The sequence below is a fragment of the Mus caroli genome, unplaced genomic scaffold (genome assembly GCF_978045245.1).
Source record: "Mus caroli unplaced genomic scaffold, Mus_caroli_1 scaffold_12, whole genome shotgun sequence".
Lineage (NCBI taxonomy): Eukaryota > Metazoa > Chordata > Mammalia > Rodentia > Muridae > Mus > Mus caroli.
This window is the reverse complement of record NW_028227267.1, coordinates 71,233,865-71,261,565: the sequence shown is the minus strand read 5'-3', so window position 1 is coordinate 71,261,565 and position 27,701 is coordinate 71,233,865. Positions and strand designations below refer to the sequence as shown.

Genomic DNA, 27,701 nt, shown 5'->3' with positions numbered 1-27,701 from the left:
TATTAAGCTATTTAAAACAAGAGAATATGATGTTGGGGAAATGGATCTGGACTTGGGAGGAGAAGAGGGAGTAAATATGGTTAAAATACCTTTTATGTGTGTCTGAAATTCTCAGAGAAATAATAAAGATATTATATTTCAAAAATGTTAGTGAGCACTTAACATTGCAACAAGTTGTAGTTGCCAGCAGCTAAAACAGGATAACCTATTCTTTTTCAAGTAAATGCAACATGGTTTTGTTTATGCCATCTTGCTCAGTTTCTCAGGAATCGCTGGATAATGGGTCTTTTGAAGTGACTTTCAGAGTATTGGCTTTTTGTGAACTGATCCTTAGCAAATTGGCCTCTCTGTTTCAAATACTCAGCATTAGAAACATTGTTTCCAACAGTCCTGGTAACATGCTTGTTTCACAGGTATTGTTTGGCAGGATGAGAACATGCACACCAGTGCATGGTCTACTCTCTGATCATGAGAGCTATGACAAAGCATGCTAGTGGAGAGAACAGGTCCTATAATGTGTCTTACTTTCACCAGAGACAATCACTTATTACTTGCAATATACGACACTGGGTTTATAAACACAGGAAAGTCATATTAACAGGAATTTCTAAGAAATACAAGGATCTTGGTTCCTCACATTTATCTGTACTCCTGAGCAAACACAGATAAGGAGCGTTTGCCAAAAAACCAAACCAAACCAAACCAAACCTAACCAACTAACCAAACAACAACAAAAATGTGTCTATCACTAAAAACAGAGTACAAAAATCCAAGGGTGTAACTGTGGCATGAGAATGGGACGTTAAAATGCAGACCTGTGCTGTCTAGCTACAGATGAAACACAGTGAGATTTTAAGAAGACATGGAAATCGGAGGGTTATTTGGGAAGAAAGTAAGCAGTGAGAGGGGACAAAAGAGGGGGATGGAGGGCATGGCCATGATCGAAGTACATCATGTGCAGGAATCAAAATATAATGAAGCCTATTGCTTTGTACAATTTATGCCAATGTAAAAAACGTGGGACTCAAAAGAGATGGACAGGAAATAAAAACGCCAGGAAAGACGTATCAGCAAATAGTACCCAGGAAAAAACCAGAGTGGCCACAGTAATACGGACAAACGAGACTTTAAGCAAGGTGTTACTAGAAACAAAGAAAGAGATTTCCAATCTACTAGGGCTAAATATCATGACAAACAACAAACAACAGAGCCCTTAGTACACGGAGCAAAAAATGTGGACAAAGAAAGCAGTTATTATTGGACAGTTTGATGCTCCACGTTCAATAATTCCCTGAACAACCAAGCAGAAGGTGAGCAGAGGAATGAAGACTTAGACCAGTTAGACACCTGTGAAACAGGCCAGCCACAGTAGCACGATACACAGGTCTCAATTTGGCCAGAGTGCACCAGTTAGACACCTATGAAACAGGCCAGCCACAGTAGCACGATACACAGGTCTCAATTTGGCCAGAGTGCACCAGTTAGACACCTACGAAACAGGCCAGCCACAGTAGCACGATACACAGGTCTCAATTTGGCCAGAGTTACTCTTCAAAATAAACCATACATCAGGCCCCAAAACTAGTCATAATAATTTCAAAAGACAGAATGACATTTATGTATCTCCAACACAGGCAGCCTGAGGCAGGAGGATCATTACTTTGAGAGCAGACTAGACTACATAGTGAAAAGGTCTTGTGAAAAATAAAAATAAAACTTTGAAAAATCATAAAAGAGTGTTTTGGCTATTACACAATGAAATTGGCAACAAAAATTTGACATTTCATAGATAGGATCAGAGGTGAGGAAGACACAACATCTGTCCCAACACCGGGAGTTACTGGGACCAGTGGGACTCAGGCACCAGGAACTCCACCAGACCAGTGTCACAAGTTCCTTCCCTCAGCACACCTTGGGAACAAATTCCGAAGCCAATCCCACGACACCCAGAGGAAGCTCCACTCCCAGGCACTCTAACACACCCAGGATCCCAGGATCCCAGGAGCTTGGTCACACCAGGATCTCAGGGTCCCAGAGGTAGCTTGACTCCCAGGAGCTCTGACACACCCAGTACCTCAAGATCACAGGATCCCAGAATCACAGGATCCCAGAGACAGCTGGACTCTGAGGAGTTCTGACACAACCAGGATCACAGGAAGGATGAGCTCCAGTCATATATAGCCAGGGCAGGTAGCACTAGAATAACTAGATGGTGGGAGGCAAGCATAAGAACATAAGCAGCAGAAACCAAGGTTACTTGGCATCATCAGAACCCAATTCTCCACCATAGCAAGTCTTGGATATACCATCACACTGGAAAAGCAAGATTCAGATCTAAAATCACTTTTCATGATGATGATAGAGGACTTTTAAAAGGACATAAATAACTCCATTAAAGAAATACAGGAGAAGAAAGGTAAACAGGTAGAAGCCCTTAAAGAGGAAACACAAAAATTCCTTAAAGAATTATAGAAAAACACAATCAAACAGGTGAAGGAATTGAACAAAACCATCCAGGATCTAAAAATGGACCTAGAAACAATGAAGAAATCACAAAGGGAGACAACCCTGGAGTTAGAAATCCTAGGAAAGAGATCAGGAGTCATAGATGCAAGCATCACCAACAGAATACAAGAGATAGAAGAGAGAATCTCAGGTGCAGAAGATATCATAAAAAACGTTGACACAACAGTCAAAGAAAATGCAAAAAGCAAAAAGGTCCTAACCCAAAACATCCATGAAATCCAGGACACAATGAGAAGACCAAACCTAAGGATAATAGGTATAGATGAGAAGAAAGATTTCCAATTTAAAGGGCCAGTAAATATCTTCAACAAAAATATAGACGAAAACCTTCCTAACCTATAGAAAGAGATGGCCTTGAACATACAAGAAGCCTACAGAACTCCAAATAGACTGGACCAGAAAAGAAATTCCTCCTGTCACATAATAATCAAAGCACCAAATGCACTAAACAAAGAAATAATTTTAAAAGCAGCAAGGGAAAAAGGTCAAGTAACATATAAAGGCAAGCCTATCAAAATTACACCAGACTTCTCACCAGAGATTATGAAAGCTAGAAGATCCTAGGCAGATGTCATACAGACCCTAAGAGAACACAAATGCCAGCCCAGGCTACAATACCCAGCAAAACTCTCAAGCACCATAGACGGAGAAAACAAGATATTCCATGACAAAACCAAATTTACACAATATCTTTCTACAAATCCAGCCCTACAAAGGATAATAGAAGGAAAACACCAACACAAGGAGTGAAACTACACCCTAGAGAAACCAAGAAAGTCATCTTTCAACAAACCCACAAAACATAATTCCACCTCTAACAACAAAAATAACAGGAAGTAAAAATCACTTTTCCTTAATATCTCTTAATGTGAATTTTAATATTACCAATATATTCTAATCAATTGAAACTCAAAAATATGAGGAATTAGAAATTTGTTGGCTGTCATCCAGTGGTCTCTCTAATTTGTTAATTAGAGAAATAGGTCCAATATTTTACAATCCATATACACTTTCTTCTTGTTTGTACATGACAGTGTCTTGCTGTGTACCACATAATGGTCTTGAAATCATGCTTCTCCTATCTCAGCCTCTCTTTTAGTAGGATTATTTATTTGATGTTTTTACACTATACTATGGTTTTCAGAACAGCTTACATATTTCAAAATTATTTATACATCCAAAAGAAACGTAGACAATTAATTTGGGAGGTGGCTTGTAAGAGAACAACAAAGATTGAGACTGAATGTTTTGTTTGATATTTATAATTATTGTATCAATTTTGACGAACAGGGTCTTAGAAGTTACCCTTTTTCTGAAATGAAAGCTTTTCAAAATCATCACAGCCAATGAACCAGAATCTTACCCTCACCTAATGTCTGTGCCACTCTCCAAGCAGAACCATTGCTCATTGAATGGTTGATGAATGACTCCATGGATAGACCATCTTAATACACACACCATTTCTTAAATGAATGTAACCTGTTCTCTGTGGGCTGAGAATGATGACAATCACTCAAGTCAAATAGCTTTGACCATAGCAGGAAACCTGTATCCAAATAATTGTGCCTACAACTCATTCCTTGGCGCAGCTGAACTGTCAACTCTTCGCTTAGCTACTATGGAGGTAAAATCCTTTGGTGATGTGAGGGCCATTGAAGTACAGCCTTATTACAATGAACTCCAATGTCTAAAAATTGTTCTTATGTTGGGTTTATACCACAGTTGGAGCCAAGATTTTAAAGCTCTACTAAAAACAAAACAAGCAAGCAAACAAAAAGACTTTATCTATTTATGTTCATTTAATAACATGTCCACCATTTTTGTGATTGGTATAAGATATATATTGTGTGGAATATAATAAAAAATTAGTTCAGTTAACAAAAAAGAATAAAAAAATAAATAAATAAAAATGATATTTCACTGATATGTTGAAATTAAGCAACTGTCTTATTTATTGAAAAAATATTTTTCATACAATATATTTTGATCATGATTTACCCTCTCCCAATTCCTTCCAAACCCTAACTCCCTACCCACCTAACTTTGAGTTCTTATTTTTCTCTCTTTAAAAAACAAAGCAAGCATGTGCATGCTTGTCTACAAAATACGTTGAGTTTGGTTTGTGCTGTCCAAGTACTCCTACCCATGGAGCCAACCCTAAGTGTGGTTAGTATGCACAGTGAGAATCCCTGAGAGGAAACATCGTTTTTTCTTTGTCAGCATGGATCAGTTGCAGAGAGCTTCTTGGTTCAGGGTGGGACCCTGTGTTCATTTCCCCATCTCAGTGCTAGGAGTCTGTCTGGCTCAAACCTGCACAGGCCTTTTGCATTCAGCAAGTTTCTGCGAGTTCATCTCTTCGTCAGTCCTGCTGTGTCTGGAAGATGCTGTGTCCTATAGTCATCCGGCCTCTCTGGTTCTTACCCTCTTTCCACTTCCTCTTCTGCATAGACCCCTGAGCTTTGAGGAGTAAGTGTGGATGAAGACATCCCATTTAGGACTGAGTGCTCCGAAGTCCCTCACTCTCTGTACACTGTCTGGTTGTAGGTCTCTGTGTTAGCTCTCATCTACGGCAAGGAGAGGTCTCTCTGTGGATGACCGAGTGAGGCACTGGTCTGTGGGTAGAGCAGAGTGTCATCACGGAGTCGCTTTATTGCTATGCTACTTTAGCAGAGTAGTAGTGCTTGGTTTTCTCTAAGCTCATAAGCTATTTAGGCTCAGCTTCTTGGTCAGTTTAGCAGTGTCAGGTGTAGGTTCAATTTTATGAAGAGTATGTGGTCTTATGTTACAGTTCTTGATCTATTTTGAGTTACATTTTATGCAGAGTGATAGACCTATTTGCATTCTTCTATAGACTGCCATCCAGTTTAACCATCTCTATTTGTTAAAGATGCTGTGTTATCATTGTTTCTTTGTCAAAACCAGGTGTCCATGGGTGTGTGGACTCATGCCCAGGTGTTCAACTCAGTTCCCCTGGTCAGTGTGTCTGTGCTTGTTCTTTTCATTATGTAGCTCATTAGTGCAACTTGACATTGGGTGGTATTACTTGTAACAGTTATTTTATTATTCAGAATTGTTTTAGGTTTTTTTGTTTTCACATGAAGTTGAAGATTGGGTTTCAATTTTTATGAAGAACTGTGTTGGAATTTGAAGGAGGATTGAGCTGAATCTGTAGATTGTTTTTGGTAGGATGGTCATTTTCATGATATTAATCCTACCAGTCCATGAACATGGAAGATATTTCCATCTTCTGATATCCTCTTTAATTTATTCCTTTGATGTCTTGAAGTTTTTATCATTCAAGACTTTTACTTGCCGAAGTAGAGCTATCCTAAGATGTGTTTTGTTTTGCTTTTTGAGGCTATTTTGAAAGGTACTATATCCATGGTTTCTTTCTCAGTTTTTCATGTGTATATGCAAAAGCAACTGATTTTTTTTGTTTGTTTTAATTTTGTATCTTGCTGCTTTACTGGAAGTGTTTCATATCTTACAGAAGTTTCCTGGTAGACGTCTTTGAGTCTTTTATTATAAAACCATATCATCTGCAAATAAAGAGATTTGACTTCTTCCTTCCTTCCTTATTTTTATTCCCTTGATCTTCTTCAATTGTTTATTGCTCAGGCTAAGACTCCAAGTACTATATTAAATATACACATAAAGAGCAGAAATCTTTATTGTATTATTTCTGATTTTAGTCTAAATGCATTGAGTCTGTCTTAATTTAGGTTAATGTGTCTTCTGGCATAATATTTTGGCTGTTCGAATTTGTGGTTTTGCTCTGAGGTCTAGCCATCTTGAGTTATGTTTGAGGTGTTTCTTGGTGTTGATATCTGATCTCGTCATTTGGGTAGGTATTCTGTTCCTTGGTTGCTGCTCCCATCTCTGGATCCTAGGCAAGTGTGGTGGCTGTGGGTCCCCTGGTAAAGCGTGCTTCCTGAAGTCAGTGTGTGGAAGAAAAGAATGGAGACGAACTAAGAAGTAAGGCCAAGAGGCTAGGGGTTTGCACCAAGAGGCAGTGTGGTGGTTTGAATATGCTTAGGCCAGGGAGTTGCACTGTTTGGAGGTGCAGCCTTGCTGGAGTAAGTATTTCACTGTAGGGGTGGGCTTTGAGACCCTCCTCCTAGCCACATGGCAGCCAGTCTTCTCCTCTCTGCCTTTGGAACAAGATGTAGAACTCTCAGCCCCTACAGCAGTGCCTGCCTGGATGCTGCCATGCTTCATGCCATGATGATAATGAACTGAATCTCAGAACCAGTAAGCCAGCCCCAGTCAAATGTTGTCCCTTATAAGAGTTGTCTTGGTCATCTTATCTCTTCACAGCAATAAAACCTTAAGACAAGCAGAGCTCCTAGAGAATGAAGATCAGCTGGGAGGAGGGGCTTCTGCCAGCAGGCTACTTACAGGACTTAAAGGAAGACAGACGAGATCTTAATGGAGGACAGGAAGGAAAGAGAAAATTGTCTTCCCAGTTCTCTGTCCACTTTGGCCACTGGGATCTCTGGTAGAAAGAATTTCTGGAGATTGGAAGTTGACAGAAAGGCATTGAGATGGGTAAGATAATGAGAGGGTTGGCAGGAAAGAGTTAAGTTGGGTCCCTGCCATGGGTTCCCAGGGAATCAAAGCAACTAATTCTTAATCAATGAGCCAAAGTAGAATCAAAAGAAAATTAGAGAATTTTGAAGGCAAATGACAGTGGAAACAGTGTATTGACATTTATTTTGGTGCATCTGAAACAGTGCTCAGGGGGAAATGTGCAGCTATAGCTGCCTGTGTTAGAAAGACATATCTCAAGGTGGAAGACTCACAGAGCCCTGCCCGCTGCAGTGCATGAGCGAGTATGTGGTGGAGAGATGGGAGAGAAAGAGAAGCAGAAGGGTTTGAGCACTGTAAAGAGAGGCAAACTGGAGACATGAGACTGGGAAGGAATAGCCTAATGTGAGAAGCCTGCACTGCTACCTGTCACTATGGTAATGTCCTTGCCCACACTGCTGCCATGGTCCTGCCCCTTGCCAGTTGCCACAAAGCAGAACAGGTGAGCTGACCAACTCATCTACTACCCAGACCCAGATCTGGAACTTTGTGCCCACCCCAATACCTACCCCATCTGTAAACTGCTGAATCACATGAAGGGGCCAGTCATGAAGAACCAAAGCTGCAGGATCTCCATGACACAGGACAATAACAGGATATCCAAGAGGAGAGTCCTGGTGAGGATTCAGTATTGATGGTGTAGCAGAAGCCAGAGGCCTTGAACCAGACCAATGACTCATTGCAATGAACATTTGCAGTAGAGCTGTTTGGGCAAAAGTGTATACTGTGTGACACATCTCTGCTTCCACCATGAGTTTGGCTTTTTGTTTTTGTTTAGTTTTGTGGAGGAGGTTTTTAAGGTCAGAGGTTGGGACAGGGACTTGAGTGGGCTTGGGGTGCCTTTTGTGAAATTCGCAATGAATCAATGAAAAGTTTAAAAGAAAAAGAAGTACCACATATCAACAAACTAACCTTCTAACTTAAGGCATTGGAAACAAGTAAACTAAACCCAAGAGAGAATAATAAGGAAATAATAGAAATTGGTATAGGAATTAGAGAACAGGAACTCAACAGAGATAAAGGCAAAACTGTAAGCATTACTACTTTGAAAAGATTTGACAAGATTAACAAAATTGACAAGGACTACATAGAAAGACCAAACAAACAAACAAAAACCTACGTACACACAGAAGGTTTAAACTCCCAAAGTCAAGAATGAAAGGTCCCTGCTCACCCTATAAAGTTAACAAGAAAGAATTTAGATTTTAAAATAACTATCCCAAATCATTTTATAGCTTGGATGAAATGAACATATTTCTACAAACATGTAAAAGCAGACTGCAAATGGAAAACATGAATGGTATGTAAGAGATTCAACAATAGTTTTAAAACTTCCCGTAAAGAGATGCTTCAGTCTAGATGATTTCATGGGTGAATTCTACCAACTATCCATGAATTAAAAGTCTTTCACAAACTCAACAAATAGAAGAGAACATTTCCCATTTTGAACCATTAAACCAATAATGTTCTAATAGCAGAAGTCAGCCGTGACAAGAAAGGTAACTACAGAGCTTATCTCATGACTGCATATGTAGAACTCTTCAGAGCACACAAAGGCAGTTTCCTCCACAACCAAGTGAAGTATCACCAGGTGAGGCTTATCTCAGGAATGCTTAGACAGCTCAACATAGAAAGGTCGATGTAAGATTAAGATACAGACGAGGAAAAACACAACTATCTCAATAGATACAACAGATCATCCCTGGGAAATCTTAGCTCCTTTCATGACTCCCTCCAAAAGAATCCACTCAACATCTAGGAATAGAAGGAACTTCCAACACAACTCTCACAGCTAGTATACTTGATGATGGAAGACTGGAAGTTTGCCTCCTCAAATCAGGAACAAGACAAGGATGGATATTCTGGCCACTTCTGTTCAACCTTGCACCAGACCATCTAACCAAGGCAACTGGTAAAGCAGTAATAGCTACCAAGATTCAACATTTTTTTTAAAAAAAGATTGAATACAGTTATGGATTCATTTAGTCCCATAAAGATATGGAAATGTTTCATCTCAACAAAAGGCTGCATAGTTTTATTCAGATGTTGAAATCATGCAAAACTGTGTTTGAAGAAAAGGAGGAATGAAAGGCATCTCCAGTTGCAGGTGATATAGATATAATAAGAAATCCAGTAATATATGGCTATAATGCATGAGTATTTCCAGAAATGTTGTAGTATATAGAATTAATACCAAAAAAGTCAACTGAATTTTAGTATACTGTCAATATACAATCTTGATAAGAAAATTGGTGAAGCAATTTCTTTTAAAAAATCATAAGAAAAATAATGAAATGTTTAGGAGTAGGTTCAGCCAAAGTACCACACCTACACTGTGAAATTTCAATAGAAAAGTGTATGAGACAAATATCTCACTGTTTTAATGTTCTTCTGATGGTACTTCCACATTAACCATCAGACCAATTCAGTTTTAAGTTTTCATACGAGAACTGATGGACATGAAATTATTATGAGATTGCAGTGAAGTAATCGGAGCGTGACACCTGACAGGCCACTGATGAACTACGGTGAATTCTGCTCTGGAGATGGTCTTATATGGAAATATGAGTTCATCAAAATCTAGGATTTTTCAAAGACTGAAACATTCCATCCTTTCAGGGAAGTCCTTAAAACAGAAAAACAAACAAAAAAAAACCCCTCAAAATAGTTTCAGGAAGTCCCTGAAACTGACCAGATCCACCCACCACCACCCTGTCTCCAAGAATAAACAGTAAAACCTGCTGAGAGTCATCATCAGGGGAACAAAGCTGAAAAGGAAACTGGGAGCTAGCCCAGCTGTCTGGAAGAAGCAGAGGCTGGTTGAGCTGCCTGAAGAGGTTTAGACCTACTGAGTCACTTGGACGGCATACCCTCCAATCTGTTGAGCTACGTGTAGCCTGTGCAGCCTTGCTTCAGATTCCTAGCTTTGTGAGCTGTCACCCATGCTGCATTTGGCTTCAGTGACTCAGCTGTCTTTGAGTCCTTTCTGCTCCTTACCCATATTCCTGTAAATAACCCCAAGAAAGCTCACTGGACTTTGGTGGTATCCAGACTTTGGTCTGCTGTGGGAGTGTGTGTGTGTTGTTGTCTCCCCAGGTAAAGTTTTGTCTCACAGCAGTGTGTATGTGTGTTTCTGTCTGTGTCTGTGTTTATATGTGCGGGGTATCTATGAAGGTCAAGAGAGGACATTGTATCCCATGAAGTTGCAGGCAGTTGTGAGCCACCCAAGTTAAGTGCAAGGATCAGAACTCCAGTCCTCTTCAAGCATTAAGTTCTCTTAACCTCTGACCCATCTCTCCAGTCCTGCAATGACAGTTCTTGAGTCTAAGACACACGAGAACGGTTGTTTTACTATCATAACATGTCATATTAATCCCATATTGATTTGAAGGCTTTGTTCTATTAGCTCATTTTATTCTAATGACTTTGTAAGTTAAAGCATCACACAGCTACTGGAAGGAAGCTTTTCAGACTCTCTACAGCACAGAAGGGTCACTCTGAAGTCAAGGAGCCTCACTTAGGGTTTTGCACGTCCATTATTAATCACCTTTCTTACTGGCCTCTCCACCACACATTCACATACTCTGGAAAGAAAAACCAGGCCCTATCAGCCAATCTTCCTACCAAGACCACATGGAGTCTCATGTCCAATGCATCATTCAGCTCTCATCGGAGAAATGTCTTTTTACAAAATATGTGGCAATTAGCCCAGAGACTCTCAACTAAGAGGTTGAAGTGCTCGCCTCTGAGGCTCAGAGATCTGCGAAGAAGAGGGTGGTGAAAAGATTCTAAGAAGTAACGGTGGTGAATGACTTCATAGAAAGAGTGTTTCCCACAAAGTCCTACCCTTAATTGAGGTGATTGGTATTTGATAATTGCTAAGGGAGGGAAAGGCAGTTCTCATTGATGGTGTGACACCCAGTGTTAACCCTGCCTTGGTCTTTCTCTAAAAGCATTTATTGAGATAATATGAGTCCAGATGTTTTTTTTTTTTTTCTATACTGGTTTTACTGTATTGGTTTAAAGCATTTACAGAAGACACACATGATAGATTGTATGATTTTCATTTCAGTTAACATTTGCCTTTTCTGTCCCCCAGATACTTTATCTTCAAAACCTACAAGTACTGAAATTGAGAAATAACCCTATCAAAGAAATTCCTTCTGAAATCCATCTATTGACATACCTTAGGATTTTCTCCATTGCCTTTAATTATATTACAGAGCTTCCTGATGGGTAAGGTTGATCATCTGAGGGAGGCACAGAACTAAATTATTTGTATTTATTTTTCTTTAGTCATAAATTATTTAGTAAAGTCTCAATTTCCCTTTTGAAAGTGGCTAGGAGAATTTTGATGACTTAAACATTCTCATTTTGCTATGATTAGCAGATTCATTTCTTAATATGGTATCCAAAACTGTCCTCCCAGCTACACAGAACACAGTATGGCTCTAATGAATACCCAATATAATGACCAGCAATTCAGGTAAGAACCCGGTGCCTACCCATTGATGGTGCTTCTGAGAACAGAAAGCACTACACTCGGAATTTGGAGCTGGAGTCTTTTGGTTTAGATACAAGGATAAGGGCCTGAGGGTCTGTAAAAAGACATTTGACTGTTGTGGCCCTCAGTGTTCTAATCTATAACCTAAGGAGATTAGCCTATCTGATGACTAAGAGCCTTCTAAGTCTAGTAAGAACGCTGACATTTGCATATAAGATGGACTTCTCAAGTATGAGCCGGTACTTAACTCCCAAGGAAAAACTTACACTAAAACTTTAACCAATATGCTTGTTCCAGTTAAGAGTATAACAAATTGAATGTAGTAGGTTAAGGGTGTCTGTGTGTATGTGTGTCTGTGAAAATGTGAAAGCTAGTATACATATCACATAGCTGTATACATGCATGTGAACATACAGCACCTAAATAGGAATTCATAACATCATCTGTAATCATAATTACAGATTTTAAGTAGTCATAACTGTCACTGAAAATGTAATAATCCCTACAGGGACTAAAACTTGACTGTGTTTGTGCTATGTTTCTATTAAACATCATTGGGTGTGTATGTGCACCAAAGGCAGATTTGCAGCATGGAATGGAAAACCTGACAGGAAAACCATGATCATTTCAAAGACAGTTTAGAACAGCATCTGACATAACTGGAGATGTGTGGACAGTGAGAGCTCATCTAGAGAGTGGTGACATCACAGAAGACGAGGATGAACATAATGGAAGAACTGTCAGAGCAAGCAAGAGACTTGCTGCAGCGTGTCACAATGATGGAAGCATCTACTGAGACGAAGTGAATGCACTGAGCCAAGCAATCTAGAGCCTGCCTGAGCCAGTTCTGCCCACCCCAGACACATTCTGTACTCCTATTGTTACTGTCTGCAGCAGTCCCCCAGATGCACGGTAGATATTACACTTTCAGTCTTGTGCTTCAGCAGATGTCTGTACACACACCTACTGGGCACTGCTGGGCTCACTCTCACAGTCTGCTAGGAAGATAGACAAGTGGATGTAATTAACAACATAAACTTGCAGAGATGTGCACGGCAAATCTTGTAGACAGGAAAGGGTGACTTGGAACCCATTCTGCAGGATCAGAGTGACTCCCTGGAACAGCAGATACCTAACTAAATGCAGCGTTTAAGTTGGCTGCATCTCAGGAGTCAAGCAAAGCATAGTTGTCCTATGGGTGTTTCTTGAACAGATATATATGAGCCATAGATAATGTAGGTTAGGAAATACAAACTGTTTGCTAAATTTCGCAGCATACAGGGCAGAGCCAAATGACTCAGAAATGAGCCTGGGATGGTAAATGGGTCTTTGTGATATAAGGGAAGGAATGTATACTTTATACAAGGGCTGGCCACTGGGGGTGGGGGCTTTCTACAGGACAGTGGTGGAGCCCAACTTCTCTATTAGGTCACTCTCATGCCAGAATGAGTATGTGGGAACAAACCCGAATCTAAGGTCACTAGAGCTGGGGACTGTCAGAGTAGTTGAGGCTCTGTCCTTTGAGACATGATCTTGTTAAATAACCCAGGCTAGCCCAGAAGTGGTGATGCTCCCACCTCAGCCTCCCAAGTGCTGGGCTAACAAGCATGCACCACTGTGACTGACCTGCATTGTGTTTTCTACTGTAAAGCTGGGCTAAGATGTATTAAACTCACAGGAAAGTTCTATGCTGAAGAGAGGAATTCTGACTCATTGGTATATGTTAACTGAAATGAAGAAGGTTGTATATTTTTTATTTAATGCTGTACAGAAAAGCTTTCTGTATTTTAAATTTACTTTGTCCAGCTATGGTTTGACATTACACAAATGCCTTAATGACAGTAGATTGAGTTAAAAATGCTTTTACAAATTGAGATGCGATATGCTTGTCTCCAAATATCTTGTCATAAGTTTAATTAGAAATATACATTAAGCACATCTCATACTCTAAACTTTTTATAATCTCAATATCACAGAATACATAGAACATACTATACACATGTGGAAAACCTAGTCATATGTAGTATTTTCCCCACCATTAACAGCTATTATGTGACATGCACACACTGACTTAGAAATACTAGCCTTTGACTCCCAAGTGCCCCTGGAATTTAGTGTAGCACAACAAATAAAATCACAGTCTATCATAGAAATCTTGGTTGGAAGTGTCAGATTCCTACATCTTTTGGATAAATGTGCACTCTTTTTAAAACAGATATCTCAGGAGACACAGCAACACACTGCACACTGATAGCTAAGAGGAAATCACAAGAGACCAGGGTGAAGGGAACACTTGGGCTATGCAAAGGCAGCCAGGCACAGCAACCAAATGAGCTGATCCTTTCATAGAGGGATGATGGAGACAGAGAAATACAACAGAGAAGTCCAGTCAGATGAAACCCAAGTGGTCAGAGCCAAAGGCACAAAGGGACTTTATGGCCTGCCTGGGCTACATTTCAAGAAATGAAATGGATTGTCGTTTTCTGTTATGACTTGTCTGAATTTTTTGCTTAAGCTTTTTAAATGCTGGTGCTATTCTCCCTCAGCTATGTGACCTGAGTGAGTAAGTTTTCTAAAAAATACGATGGGGTTCTTGCACTGTATTTTTCCCATCCCTAGCTGGATCTTTCTGGTTGCAGAAGATCCATATGCCACAGCTGAGAAGGCACAGTGGTCCCCAAGTGTCATAGATGCTGGAAGACTGGCAAGCCACCCAGAGCCTTGGCAGCAGTTTCTATTGGGAAGGTTAGAGAAAGTACACTTGATTTCAAGAACACTACAAAAATCAAGGGAAAACATCTTGTAAATTCTTCCAGTTATTTCTAAAACATTTTCATTTCCCTTGACCTGTATTTCTACAACAAAATAAAACGTCAGCGTGTTGGAAGTCCTTTTGTTTTCTCTTTTATTAAAAATAGATTTTTTTCACATACTATATCCTAATTATAGTTTCCCCTCACTCTCTATTCCTCCCACTTACTCCTCACCACACATCACCTCTAATCTGAATCTACCCCCCTCTCTGTCTCTCATTAGAAAACAGGCTTCTAAGGTATATAATAAAATAGAATATAGTAAGATAAAATAAAAACTAACACATGGGAACTGGATAAGACAGAAAAAGAAAAGGAAAAGAGCACAAGAGAAGGTACAAGAATCAGAGACCCATTTGTTTGCACACCGAAGACTTCCATAAAACCACTACACTGGAAGCCATAATATACATGCAAAAGATCTGGTACAGACCCACGCAGGCTCTGTGCACACTGTCTCTGTCTCTGTGACTTTTGCGCATGTTGATTTGAGGGCCTTGTCTCATAGGTGTCTTTCATCCCTTCTGGCTATTCCATTCTTCCCCCACCCCTCACCTCTGCTACTGGGTTCTCTGATCTCTGAGGGGAGGGATGTGATAGAGACATCCTATTTAGGCTGACTGAGCGGAGGTCTCTCACTCTGTTCATATTGTCCAGCTGAGGGTCTCTGTATTTGATCCCGTCGGCTACAGGAGGGAGCTTCTCTGATGGTGCCTGAGCCAGGCACTGATCTATGAGTATAGCAGAATGTCATTAGGGATCAATGTATTGCCATGTTTCTTTAGAAGAACAGTAGTACTTGGGTTTACCCTGGGTCCCTGGGCTATCTGGTCTCAGGTTGTTGGCCACTGAAGCAGTGTTGGGTATGGGTTCCATCTTGTCTCCGAGGCCTTTAGTCACATAAGATACTGGTTGCTTATTCCGACAAGCCTTGTGCCACCACCGCAATAACGTACCTTGCAGGCAAACACCACTGTTGATCAATGTGTGTTGCTGTGTTGGTGGTGTTCATATTTACCGTTTGGTACCTGGGTGAGAGTAACGTCAGTATCTGTTAAGTCCACCATTTGATTTATAATATCATTTAGCATCAGCATTCCTTTATCTTCCTTCTGGGTGACTTGTCTATTGGTGAGAGTCAGGTACTGAAGTCTCCCACTATCAGTGTGTGAGAGTCAATATGTGATTTAAGCTGTAGTGCTGTTTTTCTACCTGTTAAGAATGTTAAGAATTGGGCTGGAAAGATGGCTCGGTGGTTAACAGCACTGACTGCTCTGCCAAAGGTCCTGAGTTCAATTCCCAGCAGCCACATGGTGGTTCACAACCATCTGTAATGGCATCTGATGCCTTCTTCTGGTGTGTCTGACAGCTACAGTGTACCCAGATAGATAGATAGATAGATAGATAGATAGATAGATAGATAGATAGATAGATAGATAGATAAATTCTTTTAAAGGTGTAATAGCTTTAATTTTAAAAAATGGTAAGAATTGAAATGTCATCTTGGTGAGGAGTATGTCCTTCCCTGTCTTTTGATTAATTTTAGTTTGAAATCTATGGTACAGCAGCTTGCTTCTCAGGTTCATTTGCTTGGAATATCTTTTTTTCTAACCCTTTATTCCGAAGTAATATCTATTCTTGATGCAACTGTGTATTTCTTGGATGCAACAGAAGGATTTTTTTTTTTTTTTTGGTTTTTCGAGACAGGGTTTCTCTGTGTAGCCCTGACTGTCCTGGAACTCACTCTGTAGACCAGTCTGGCCTCAAACTCAGAAATCCACCTGCCTCTGCCTCCCAAGTGCTGGGATTAAAGGCATGCGCCACCACGCCCAGCAGAAGGATTTTTTTTTTTAAAATATGACCTTGACTGCCCTTGTGTTTCAATGTCCTCTTGGTGGGGTTTTCTTTGATAAGTCTATAGTATCTTTCTCTATTTCCTCTGATTGGTTTTAGTTTGAAGCCTCTCTTATCAGATATTAAAATGGCTACATCAATTTGCTTCCTAGGACCATTTGCTTGGAATATCTTTTTCTAAATATTTACTCTGATGTAATGTTTGGTGTGATGTCTCTTTTATCAGAAGTTTCTTTTGGCTAGTCTAGCTTGCTTCTTAGATCTATTTGCTTAAATATCTTTTTCCATCCATTTACCCTAAGGTGATATCTATCCTTGATATTAAGGTGTGTTCCTTGGAAACAAAGAAGGGTGGATTCTGTTTTCGCATCAATTCTGTTAGTCTGTGTCCTTTTATTGGGGAAACGAGACCATTGATGTGAGATGTTAATAAGCAATTTGTTGATTTTTGAGTGTGGCTAATCCTTTAGGTTGGAGTTTTCCATTTTTTTAATCCTTTCCTTGTGAGTAAATATTTGCAAATAGATATTTCTTAAATTTGGTTTTATCATGGAATATCTTTTCTTCATCTATTATGATTGAAAGTTTTGCCGGATATAGTAGTCTAGAGTGGCATTTATAGTTCCTTAGAGTCTGTAGAAAATCTGTCCAGGCCTTTCTAGCTTTAAACTCTCCATTGAGAAGTCAGGTGTTATTCTAATAAGTCTTTATATATTACTTGGTCTTTCCCCCTTGTACCTTTTAATATTTTCTCTTTGTTCTTACATTTAAGTGTTTTGATTATTATGTGTCGACAATGCATATTTTTTTCTAGTCAGCTCTATTTAGTATGCTGTATGCTACTTTGTATATGTGTGTCCTGTTGTGTACTTTGATAGGCATCTCCTTCTTTAGGTTAGAAAAATTTTCTTCTATGATATTGTTGAAAATATTTTCTGTACTTTTGACCTGGGTTTATTCTCCTTTGTATTATTCTCAAAGTTGGTTTTTTCATAGTGTCCCAGTTGGTATACTCATTTCTTCAATTGTGTCTTCAATGTCTGAGATTCTATCTTCTGTCTCTTGTATTTTGTTGGTGAGGCTTGCCTCTGAGGTTCCTGTTTGAGTTCCTAAATTTTTCATTTCCAGATTTCCCTCAGTTTGGATTTTCTTTACTGATTCTATTTTTACTTTCAGATCTTAAAATGTTTTATTCATCTTCTTCTTCTGTTTGTTGGTATTTTCATAGATTTCTTTAAAAATAAATATTCTTTAAAATATTTATTCATTTCTTTAAAGACCTCTCCCATATTCATAAGGTTATTATAAGATTTTTTTCTTGTGTTTCAGCTATATTGCAATACTCAGGGCTGCTGCAGTAGGGTTGCTGGACTCTGGTGGAGACATTCTCCTGACTGTTACTAATTTATTTTTATGCTGGCATCTAGGTATCTAAGGTTTGGAAAGACTACAATTCTAGGTGTTGATATCTGATCTTGTTTTCGTTGGGTGGGTGATTGCCCCCAAACCCCACCACCCAGTTTCTATTTCCTCTCTAGTTCTTAGAAGAATGTGGTAGCTATGTGTTGCCTAGTAGGAAATTCTGCTGGAATCCTGATAGGTGTGGCCACTGAGGTTTCCAGATAAAATGTGTTTCTAGGTATTGGGATCTGAAACTTAGGAATGGGAATGGGCTAGAGGGATCTACAGGAGGGAAGAAAATAGGGTGATCCACCAGGATCTACTAAGAGTGAAGAGAGGACACAACAAGTAGTCTCCTCCAGAGCCATGGATGAGACTGAGAGATTGGATTTGGAGGATTCAAGAGAGGGATGAAGATCTGCTACTAGCCTACCTACTTCCCTGACCAGACTAGCCTGTGGGTTTCCAGGGAATTCTTCCTGGAGTTGGTGACTGGGATAATAGGATAAATGAGGGGTAGGAAGTATGAAGGAGAAGATCTCTGTGGTCCACTGATGGCAGAGAGGAACTTCCTAAGATAAAAAAGTAAAATATGATCTCAAGTTTAAAAAACAGAGTAGATACTACCAACATTTTCTTTACTGGAGTGAGAAGGAAGTTGGGGGTTGACCACTGAATCAAACAGGGTTGTCTTACAGTTTCCAAAACAATGTCAACAGTTTCTCAGAGAGAAGGAGTTTGGATTAACCGGGGCTCATTCACTTCTGATTTATTCATACATTGGATAGATAGAAATAAAAGCTGTAATTTCTGGTCTCCAGAACCTCATAGTTGTACAATAGGACAGGGGCCAAGAAGTAAGCCGACACTCAGAAGCATCCGTTCTTCCAGGTGAAAGGATTTGCAGGAGGGTTCTGTGCAAGAGGTGACATTTGTCTTAAGATTTCAAATATGAGAAGAAAATGACCAAAGAGTCCAATTTGGGCAGGTGCAGCATGGCATTTGCAGATATGTAAGAGTTAGTAATTAGGATACTTTTAGCAAATAAACAGTGGATCGTAGTGTATTATGGGATAGGGGATGACAGGCAACTCAGGAAAGTAGTCAAGGGTGGGACCCTGAAGATCTTCATCTGCCATGCTGAAATAGTGGGAGGTTAATAAAATTCTGTGCTCACTGTGCCTTAGGCATGCAAGTGATATGAGAAGAGGCAGAGGATGGTATACACAGTTGGGGGAGGGGGTCTTAGCTGTTCAATTCTAGCCTCCAAAAAAAGTGGTTTCTATTTGCATCCTATAGGAAACAGATTCACAATGCTGTGGTTGTGTGTCATACAACCATTACTTCTTTTAGTTCTTACTTTGGTCATTTAACATGATGGGAAGAAAAAATCAAAGGTATTTCACTAGGAAAGTCATAATACACTTGGGTTGGACAGAGATCCCCAAAAGTCCACGTCCACCTAAAATCTCAGAATGTGACCTTACTTGTAATTTTAATATGTAAATGCAGTTTGTCGAATTAAATGGGATCAATCCTGAATAAGGGCAGGCACTGAATTTACTGACTGGTGGAAGGAGACCCTGTGAAATAAGAGACAGATGCTGCTGCAAGTCAGGGGCAGGCTGGGATGTCAAGGAACCCTGGGAAGCTAGGAGAGACATGAGAGATGCTGTGGAAAGCCTCCAGAAGGACCCAATAGCGAGATGCTGGAGGTGTGGCTCCTGAACTGTGGGATGGTGTGGTCCTGCCGTTTCTGGCTACCCAGAATGCAAGCAAGAAACGAATGTAAAGACCAAGAAAAACCTTCAGATGATAAAGGTTTTGGTTATCTTTTGTTAAGTGAGGCTTTTCCACACCAAAGGATGTCAGCCCAGGCTTCAGAGACAGCAGCATGGTTTTCAGAAGTGTTTGTGGAATGAATACTACCGGCAATGAAGAGAGGCTGACGCAACTCAGTGTGGTGGGAAAATGTTTAACTTGCAGATGTCTTAATTTCCGGTGACAATGGATAGTCTCTCCCATAACTCACTGTTCTTTCTGTTTAAGGTTATTTTGCCTGAATTATCTTGAGGAGCTCGATGTTTCTTACAATGAAATTGAAAATATTTCAAATGAAATCCAGAAACTCAGGTATTTGCAAAGCAGTAGATACACAGTAGATTAAGAATGTGTGGTAACAATAATGACAAAGACCTTACTCTTTTCATCTGTTTTAGCCAATGTGAATATAATTTGTGAATTTTGGGGTTTACTTTCAAATGTAATTTGAATATCTAGTATGTAGTTTCTGCAAGATGTATTTCCAATGATATTTTAAAAGTAAAATATAATAACCTTTTATTTTAGTTCACTTTCTGGTATGTCTGTATACACACACACACACACACACACACACACATATATATATGTGTGTATATATATATATATATATATATATATGGTTCTTAAACATTTCAATGTCATTACACACACACACACACACACACACACACACACACACACACGAGTCAAGTTCTTTTACAAATTAACAAAAGCCTTGAATTCACCTGTGTCCTATATTGTTTTGAGACAGGATCTCACTATGCCTCCCTGACTGACCTGCAATTCACTATGTAAACCAGGCTAGCCTCCAACTCACAGAGATCTGGCTGCCTCTGCATCCTAAGTGCTGGGATTAAAGGTGCACACCACCTTGCCTGGCTCTGTGTCTTACTTCTACTATGAGTTTACAATAATAACTAATAGAAAATATGTTTTGTTATAATCTTTAAGATGATTTTATATGTACTCGCCACAGCACACACAAACACAAACTTGGCACATTAATTGCAGTCGTCTTGAGTTATACAAAGTCTTTGTTGGCAATATTTATTTTTTATTTTAGAACATATTACATGGGCTAGAGAAATAGCACAGTGGTTAGCAGCATTTGTTCTTCTTCCATAGGACCCAAGTTCAGTTTCCAACACACACAATGGGTAGCTCACAACTGCCTGAAATGCCAGTTCCAGCATCTGACGGCCTCTACTGGCCTCTAAGGGCACTGTACACACATGGTACACACACACACACACACACACACACACACACACACACACACACACAAATATAAATGATGAAACTAAAATATAAAACATATACTCTTAATCATTCAAGTCTTTTAACATATTTTATTTTAAATTACATATCTGTCTGTGTGTCTATGTGAAATTTTGTGCATGTGAGTACAGGTGCCTAGGGAGGCTGGAGACACTGGATTCCCTGAATTCCCTGGAGTCTCAGGCTCCAGGTAGCCTGCGTGCTGGAAGTGGAACTTGGTCCTCAGCAAAAACAATGCTCTTAGCTGCTGAACCATCTATCTCCCCAGCCTCTCAAATCTTATTGTATGCCCTTCACAACAGTTTGTGATTCACTTAACTTCTGTAATAACTTTCTCCAAGTAATTCATAATTATATTTCTACACATAATATTTCTTTTATTTCCAATATCATCTGATTGAGGTAAATACAGAATAGGAAAGATGTATGATTTTGGACTAATTTTAAAAATCAAGCTATGTAGCCAAATTCCATTATTAGTTTTCACTGGTTAATTGGCTTTCTTGGAATGCAGTCATATCTAAAAAAAAAAAAAAAAAGAAGATGTCTTCCTCTGGTTTTCTAATGTTTCTACCAATTTTTTAAAGTTTCGTTTGGTCAGCCTTATATTTTACTAGGACCATCTAGGCGATGCATGGCTGTTACAATCAATACAGTTCACTTCTCTGTGTGTCTACCTTACCCTGCACCTGTTCCTTTCTTGTTGGTGACATGTGCAGGATACTCTTCCCCACCCCCACCCCACCCCCACCTCCATCTCCCCCTGCTTTATCCATTTTGGAGCTTGACTGACCCTGCTCACCTAATCGGTTACTGGCTCCCTTTGCATTTTCCAGATGTGCCCTTTCCTCTTGCAAATGTGACAGCTCTGAAGTGGGCTTAGGGAGTCAGGATTCCTCGGGCTTAGATTCTAGCTGGTGTTGCAGGCATGCCAGGCATCAGGTTCCTCAGCTCCCAGGCAGCAGCAGGGTAATGGCACATCTGGGCACATCTGGGCTGAGGTTTGAGGTGTCTCCTCTGAGGTTCCTTGCAGCCTTTCTCCTGGGTTTATCGCAGGCCTCCACCCCCCTCTTGCTGTTTCTCCCCATCCACTACTCTCATCTTGCTCTGGAGCTGACACTCTGCTGTCAGTATTTTGTATCTGCCCTTCCTTGTTACCCACTCAACCCATACTACTGAAAACAACCAAGAAGAATTCACTGAAGAGAAGCCCTTTACCAGGCCTTGCATGGTCAAACATCATGCAAGGAAATGCAAGAGAGTGTCTGCCCAGCAGAACATCTGAGCCTGAGCACCCTGCTTATACAGCCCCAGAAGGGAAATTTGGAACAGTCACAGTCATTTGTTTGGGACAATCACACCACTGCCTCTTAGCACTAGATATGGCAGCATGCAAGCATCCTTTTGCCGCACTGTTGGTGGAAATGTTTCGTCTCTTGCATAGACTTCAGCAAGGCTTGAGAGAGAGAGAGAAAAAAAAAGGCTAGTACAAACTATTTTAAACAGATCTTGCTGAGTCTGCGCCTAAACCAGGGTCATCACCCAAGATCATCCTGTAGCGCCTCAGAGTCTGTGGGATGCCCAGATGGCTGATTGGGGTGATTGGCTACCTATCTGACAGACAGCCATTTTGGTCCAGGTGCTCAGGGCAGTGCGAGGTCAACAGCTGCTAAGTAGTCAATCTTCCCCTTTTCCAACATCTTTCCTTAAAGCAGCAGATCTCAGCCTGTGGGCTGCCACCTGCCTGGCAAACCTCTATCTCCAAAACTCTTTACATTAAGATTCACAAAGTAGCAAAATTATAGTTATGAAGTAACAACGGAAATAGTTTCATGGTTGGGGATCACAACATGAGGAACTGTATTAAAGGGTCACGACATTAGGAAGGTTGAGAACCACTAACCTAAAGAAACACAAAGATAAGAAGTGCTTCAATGTACACTTAAAATGACATCGTTACCACTAATCCTGACTTCAAGTGTCTTAACCATGCTTAATACTCTCCCATCACTGTAAGGGGAGACAGGGTACCTTTTCTTCTAACCCATTCTCACCTCACAGGTCAGAAGGGGCAAAACGGGTCTTCTCAAAGCTTCATTTATATAAGGGCACTTATCCCATTTGTGAGAACTCCCCCTCAAAACCTAATCATTTCCTAGAGGCTCTACTTCTAAATATCTTGGGAGTAGGGCATTCAATGTAAGACTATAGAGGCATTCTGAGGTGCTGCCTCCTCCGATCTCACCTCCATCCCATAGTGGAGATACATGCCTCTAGCCAGCTCTTTCATCATGGTCTCTCCAGACATGTTCTTAGTCATGCTTCAGCCTGCCTGCAGGAGTTCCTCCTCTACTCTCCCCATTCCCACATCCTGGTGCAGACCCAAGATATCCCTAGTTCTGTCCTGCTGCCCCTCAACCTTTCCGGCTAGCCCATCCCCAGTCCTTTATGTCACACATGGACCCACAAAACAGTCTCTAATAAGGATCCCCACAACCACCACACTTCCAGAGGATCCATAGAAGACAAAAGTACCCAAACAACAGAATATCTGCCCAACAAAACACATCTTGACATTTACATCAAGACACACTTCAAATATCATAACTCTAGATCCCAGTGCAAAAAGCACAAACATGGACATCCAAGACCATGCACCTCCTTCAAAAGCCAGCAACCCTATTGCAGTATTCCTTGAGAAAGGCAATTTAGATGAAGCACAAAATATGGACTTCAAAATAGCAATTTTGATTATGCCCAAGGACCTTAAAGAGCATATGAATGCTTGAGCAAGGACCTTACTGAAAACTGTGAATACGAAGAACCAATTGCATGGAATAGTGAAAACAATTTCAAGACCTGCAAGTAGAATCTGACAAAGAAATGGAATCACTGAAAAAACAAATCCAAATTGAAATAAAACTAGAAATGAAAAGTTAGATGTCAAACAAAACCCTTAGTGATAAGCCACACCAACAGACTATAAGACATGGAAGAGAAGTTTTCATGTGTTGAAAGCAAGGTAGAAGAAATGAATAGATCAGTTAAATAAAATGATACGATTAAAAAAAAAGCCAGGCTTCCTGTAGTTTCATAAACTATTCATGTAATATTTAGCTTCCCTGGAAATGTATGTAGATTTCAAAGTGCATAAAACAGTAATCTGTGGCTTCCTTGCTAATATAAATCACTCTAGTTGAGCCTCCTATGTCCTATTGAGCATTGTGTAATTATTGTGTAATTATTTCTTACTAACTGAATGTAATGTACAAATTTTCAACAGCATAGTTCAACTGATATTCAAGCTACAGTTAAAATAAAAGTAATAAATTTAAAGAAAAATCCAGGCCTAAAATACCCTGGAAATCTGGGAGATTTTGAAAAGACAAAAATCTATGAATAATTGGTATAGAGGAAGAAGAAGGTGGCCAGAGGCACAGAAAATATTTTTAAATAAATCACAGAAGAAAATTCCCCCAATCTAAAGATAGAAATGCTTATCAGAGTACAAGAAGCTTATCTGACACGAGCTAGACAGGAGCAGAATATTAGTCCCCCGTGACACATAGTAATCAAAACACTAAGTGTACAGACTGGAACAATAGCATAAGATGTTATAAGCAGTGAAGTGGTGGTGGGAGGTGAATCACATTCAAAAGCAGGTTAAGTAGAATAACATCCGACTCTTCTTTTTTCTCAGATATTTTCTTTATTTACATTTCAAATGTTATCCCCTTTCCTGGTTTCCCCCTCAGAAATCCCTATCCCATCCCCACACCCACTGCTTCTATGAGGGTATTCCTCTACCCACCCACCCACTCCTGAGTCCCTGACATGGTATTCCCCTACCTGGGGAATTGAGCCTTCACAGAACCAAGAAGGACCTCTCCTCCCATTGATGCCCAAAAAGGCCATCCTCTGCTACATATGTGGCTAGAGCCATGGGTCCCTCCATGTGTACTCTTTGGTTGGTGGTTTAGTTCCTGGGAGTTCTGGGGAGGTCTGGTTGGTTGATGTTGTTCTTTCTATGGGGTTGCAAAGCCCTTCAGCTCTTTCAGTCCTTTCTCTAACTCTACCATTGGGCACCCCATGCTTAGTCCAATGGTTGGCTTCGAGCATCTGCCTCTGTATTTGTAAGGCTCTAGCAGGGCCTCTCAGGAGACAGCTGTATCAGGCTCCTGTTAGCATGCACTTCTTGGCATCCTCAACAGTGTCTGGGTTTGGAGTCTGTATTTGGGATGCATCCCCAGGTGGGGCAGGCTCTGGATGGCCTTTCCTTCAGTCTCTGCTCCACACTTTGTTTCCATATTTCCTCCTGTGAGTATTTTGTTCCCCCTTCTAAGAAGCGCTGAAGCACCCACACTTGGGTCTTCCTTCTTCTTGAGCTTCATGTGGTTTGTGAATTGTATCCTGGGTATTCTGAGCTTTTGGGCTAATATCCACTTATCAATGAGTGCATTCCATGTGTGTTCTTTTATGATTGGGTTACCTCATTCAGGATGATATTTTCTAGTTCCATCCATTTGCCTAAGAATTTTATGAACTCATTGTTTTTAATAGCTGAGTAGTACTCCATTGTGAAAATGTACCACATTTTCTGTATCCATTCTTCTGTTGAAGGACATCTGGGTTCTTTCCAGCTTCTGGCTATTATAAATAAGGCTGCTATGAACATAGTGGAACATGTGTCCTTATTACATGTTGGAGCATCTTCTATGTATGTGCCCTGAAGTGGTATAGCTGGGTCCTCAGGTAATACTATGTCCAATTTTCTGAGGAACCAACAGACTGATTTCCAGAGTGGTTATACCAGCTTTCAATTCCACCAACAATGGAGGAGTGTTTCTCTTTTTCCACATCCTCACCAGCATCTTCTGTCACCTGAGTTTTTGATCTTAGCCATTCTGACTGGTGTGAGGTAAAATCTCAGGGTTGTTTTGATTTGCATTTCCCTGATGACTAAAGATGTTGAACATTTATTTAGGTGCTTTCTTGGCCATTAGAGATTCCTCAGTTGAGAATTCTTAGCTCTGCACGCCATTTTAATAGGGTTATTTGATTCTCTGGAGTCTAACTTCTTGAGTTCTTCATATATATTGGATATTTAGCCCTAGGGTCTGAAAGCCATAAAGGCTTGGAAGGTCATTTTCCAAACTTAAGAGAAGACCATAAATGGCGGCCCAGACTACAACAGCCATCAAAACTATCAATCATAGCAACAGAAAAAGAAAACATCTATGATAAAAACTAAGCTTAAGCCATTTCTATCTTTGAAACCAGCCCTACAGAAGACATCAGTTGCAAAACTTTAGTTTGAAGAGGATAACTCCAGAAGACACAAGGAATAAATAATCCAAGTAAATCAAAAAAGTTGGGAAAGTACCCACACAACAACAACAAAATAGCAGAAATCACTGAACACTGTTCACTGATAATTCTCACTGTTAGTGCCCTCAATACCCCTCAATAAAGGGGCACAAAGTAGCAGAATGGATAAGAAAACAGGATCCATCTTTCTGTTACATCCAAAAGATGCACCTCCCTTTGAAGACTACGCATGTCCTCAAGGTAAAAGGTATTTCAAGCAAACTGATCAAAGAAGCAAGCAGGTATACCTATTTTAATGTCTGACAAAATAGACATCAGATACATTAATTGGAAGATGTAGGGAAGGACACCACATACTCATTATAGGAAAAATCCACCAAAAGTAATAAAGAAGCTGTACTACACATTGAAGGAAAGATAGCATCTTCAAAAAAAAGTGATGTTTATTAAACTGGATGGATGTATACAGAAATTTTTAAATAAATCCATATTTAGCATCGTGTAAAAAAACCTCAATTCCAAATGGATTCACATATAACCTGTGATGGGTAGCTTTATGTCAACTTGAAACAAGCTAGAGTTAGCTGAAGGAGGGACCCTCAACTGATTAAAAAGCCTCCATAAGATCTGGCTGTAAGGCATTTTCTTAACTATTTATTGATGGAGAAGATCCATAACATTGTGGGGATGTCATCCCTGAGATGGTCGCTCAGAATTATCTGAGAAGGAAAGCTGAGCAAGCCATGACAAGCAAGCTAGTAAACAGCATTCCCAAAGGAGTGCTCCTGTCGCCAGGTTCCTGACCTGCTTGAATTCCCGTCCCAACTTCCTTCAATGATGAACTGTGATGTGGAAGTGTGAGTTAAATAAACCCTTTCCTTCCCAACTTGCTTTTTTTTTTACCATGGTGTTGCATTGCATCAACAGAAACCCTAACTAGGACATAACCTGAACCTGACAGAGGAGAAAGAGGGTAATAGACTTGAACTCATTGGTTCTGGAAGGGAATTTCTGAATAACACACTGCACACATACACTAAGAGAAAAAATTGATCAATTGGGACCTCATGAAGTCTGTATGGGAAAGGACACCAGTCTGATGAAGAAGTCTATATAGAATAGGAAAATATCTACCAATTATGCATCTGATAGAGGGTTAATGTCAGCTATATATGAAGTAATAAAACAAACAAACAAAAACCCTGAACATAAGGAAAGCAAAACAATTATAAAATGTGGTGCAGAGCTAAACAGAAGATGTCTCAAAAGATGAAACCCAAATGGTTGAGAAACTCTTAAAGAAATACTCAACATCTTTAGCCATCAGAGAAATGCGAATTAAAACTACTTTGAGATTCCATCTTAGACCAGTCAGAGTGACCAAGATCAATAAAACAATGACAGCATGTGCTGGTAGGGGGAAAAGGGAACAGTTATACGTTTTTGGGGGGGGGGGGTGGAGTGTAAACTGGTATACCCACCATGGAAATGAGTGTGGTTGTTCCTAGGAAGTTGGGAATCTATATGCCTAAAGCTGAAGATCCAGATACACTGCTCTTGACCATATACCCATGGACTCTATGTCC

The 27,701-nt window shown here is 40.1% G+C and overlaps 1 protein-coding gene across 3 annotated transcripts in view; it reads left to right on the top strand.

Annotated features, from left to right (window-relative positions):
- Nucleotides 1-27,701, top strand: part of Lrrc63 (leucine rich repeat containing 63) — a 44,454-nt gene that overhangs the window by 10,775 nt on the left and 5,978 nt on the right. For all 3 annotated transcript variants that reach the window (XM_021181984.2, XM_021181985.2, XM_021181986.2), the window contains exons 7-8: nucleotides 11,213-11,349; nucleotides 19,735-19,818. In XM_021181984.2, coding sequence (XP_021037643.1) covers nucleotides 11,213-11,349; nucleotides 19,735-19,818 — 221 coding nt within the window. The remainder of the gene's footprint in view (nucleotides 1-11,212; nucleotides 11,350-19,734; nucleotides 19,819-27,701) is intronic.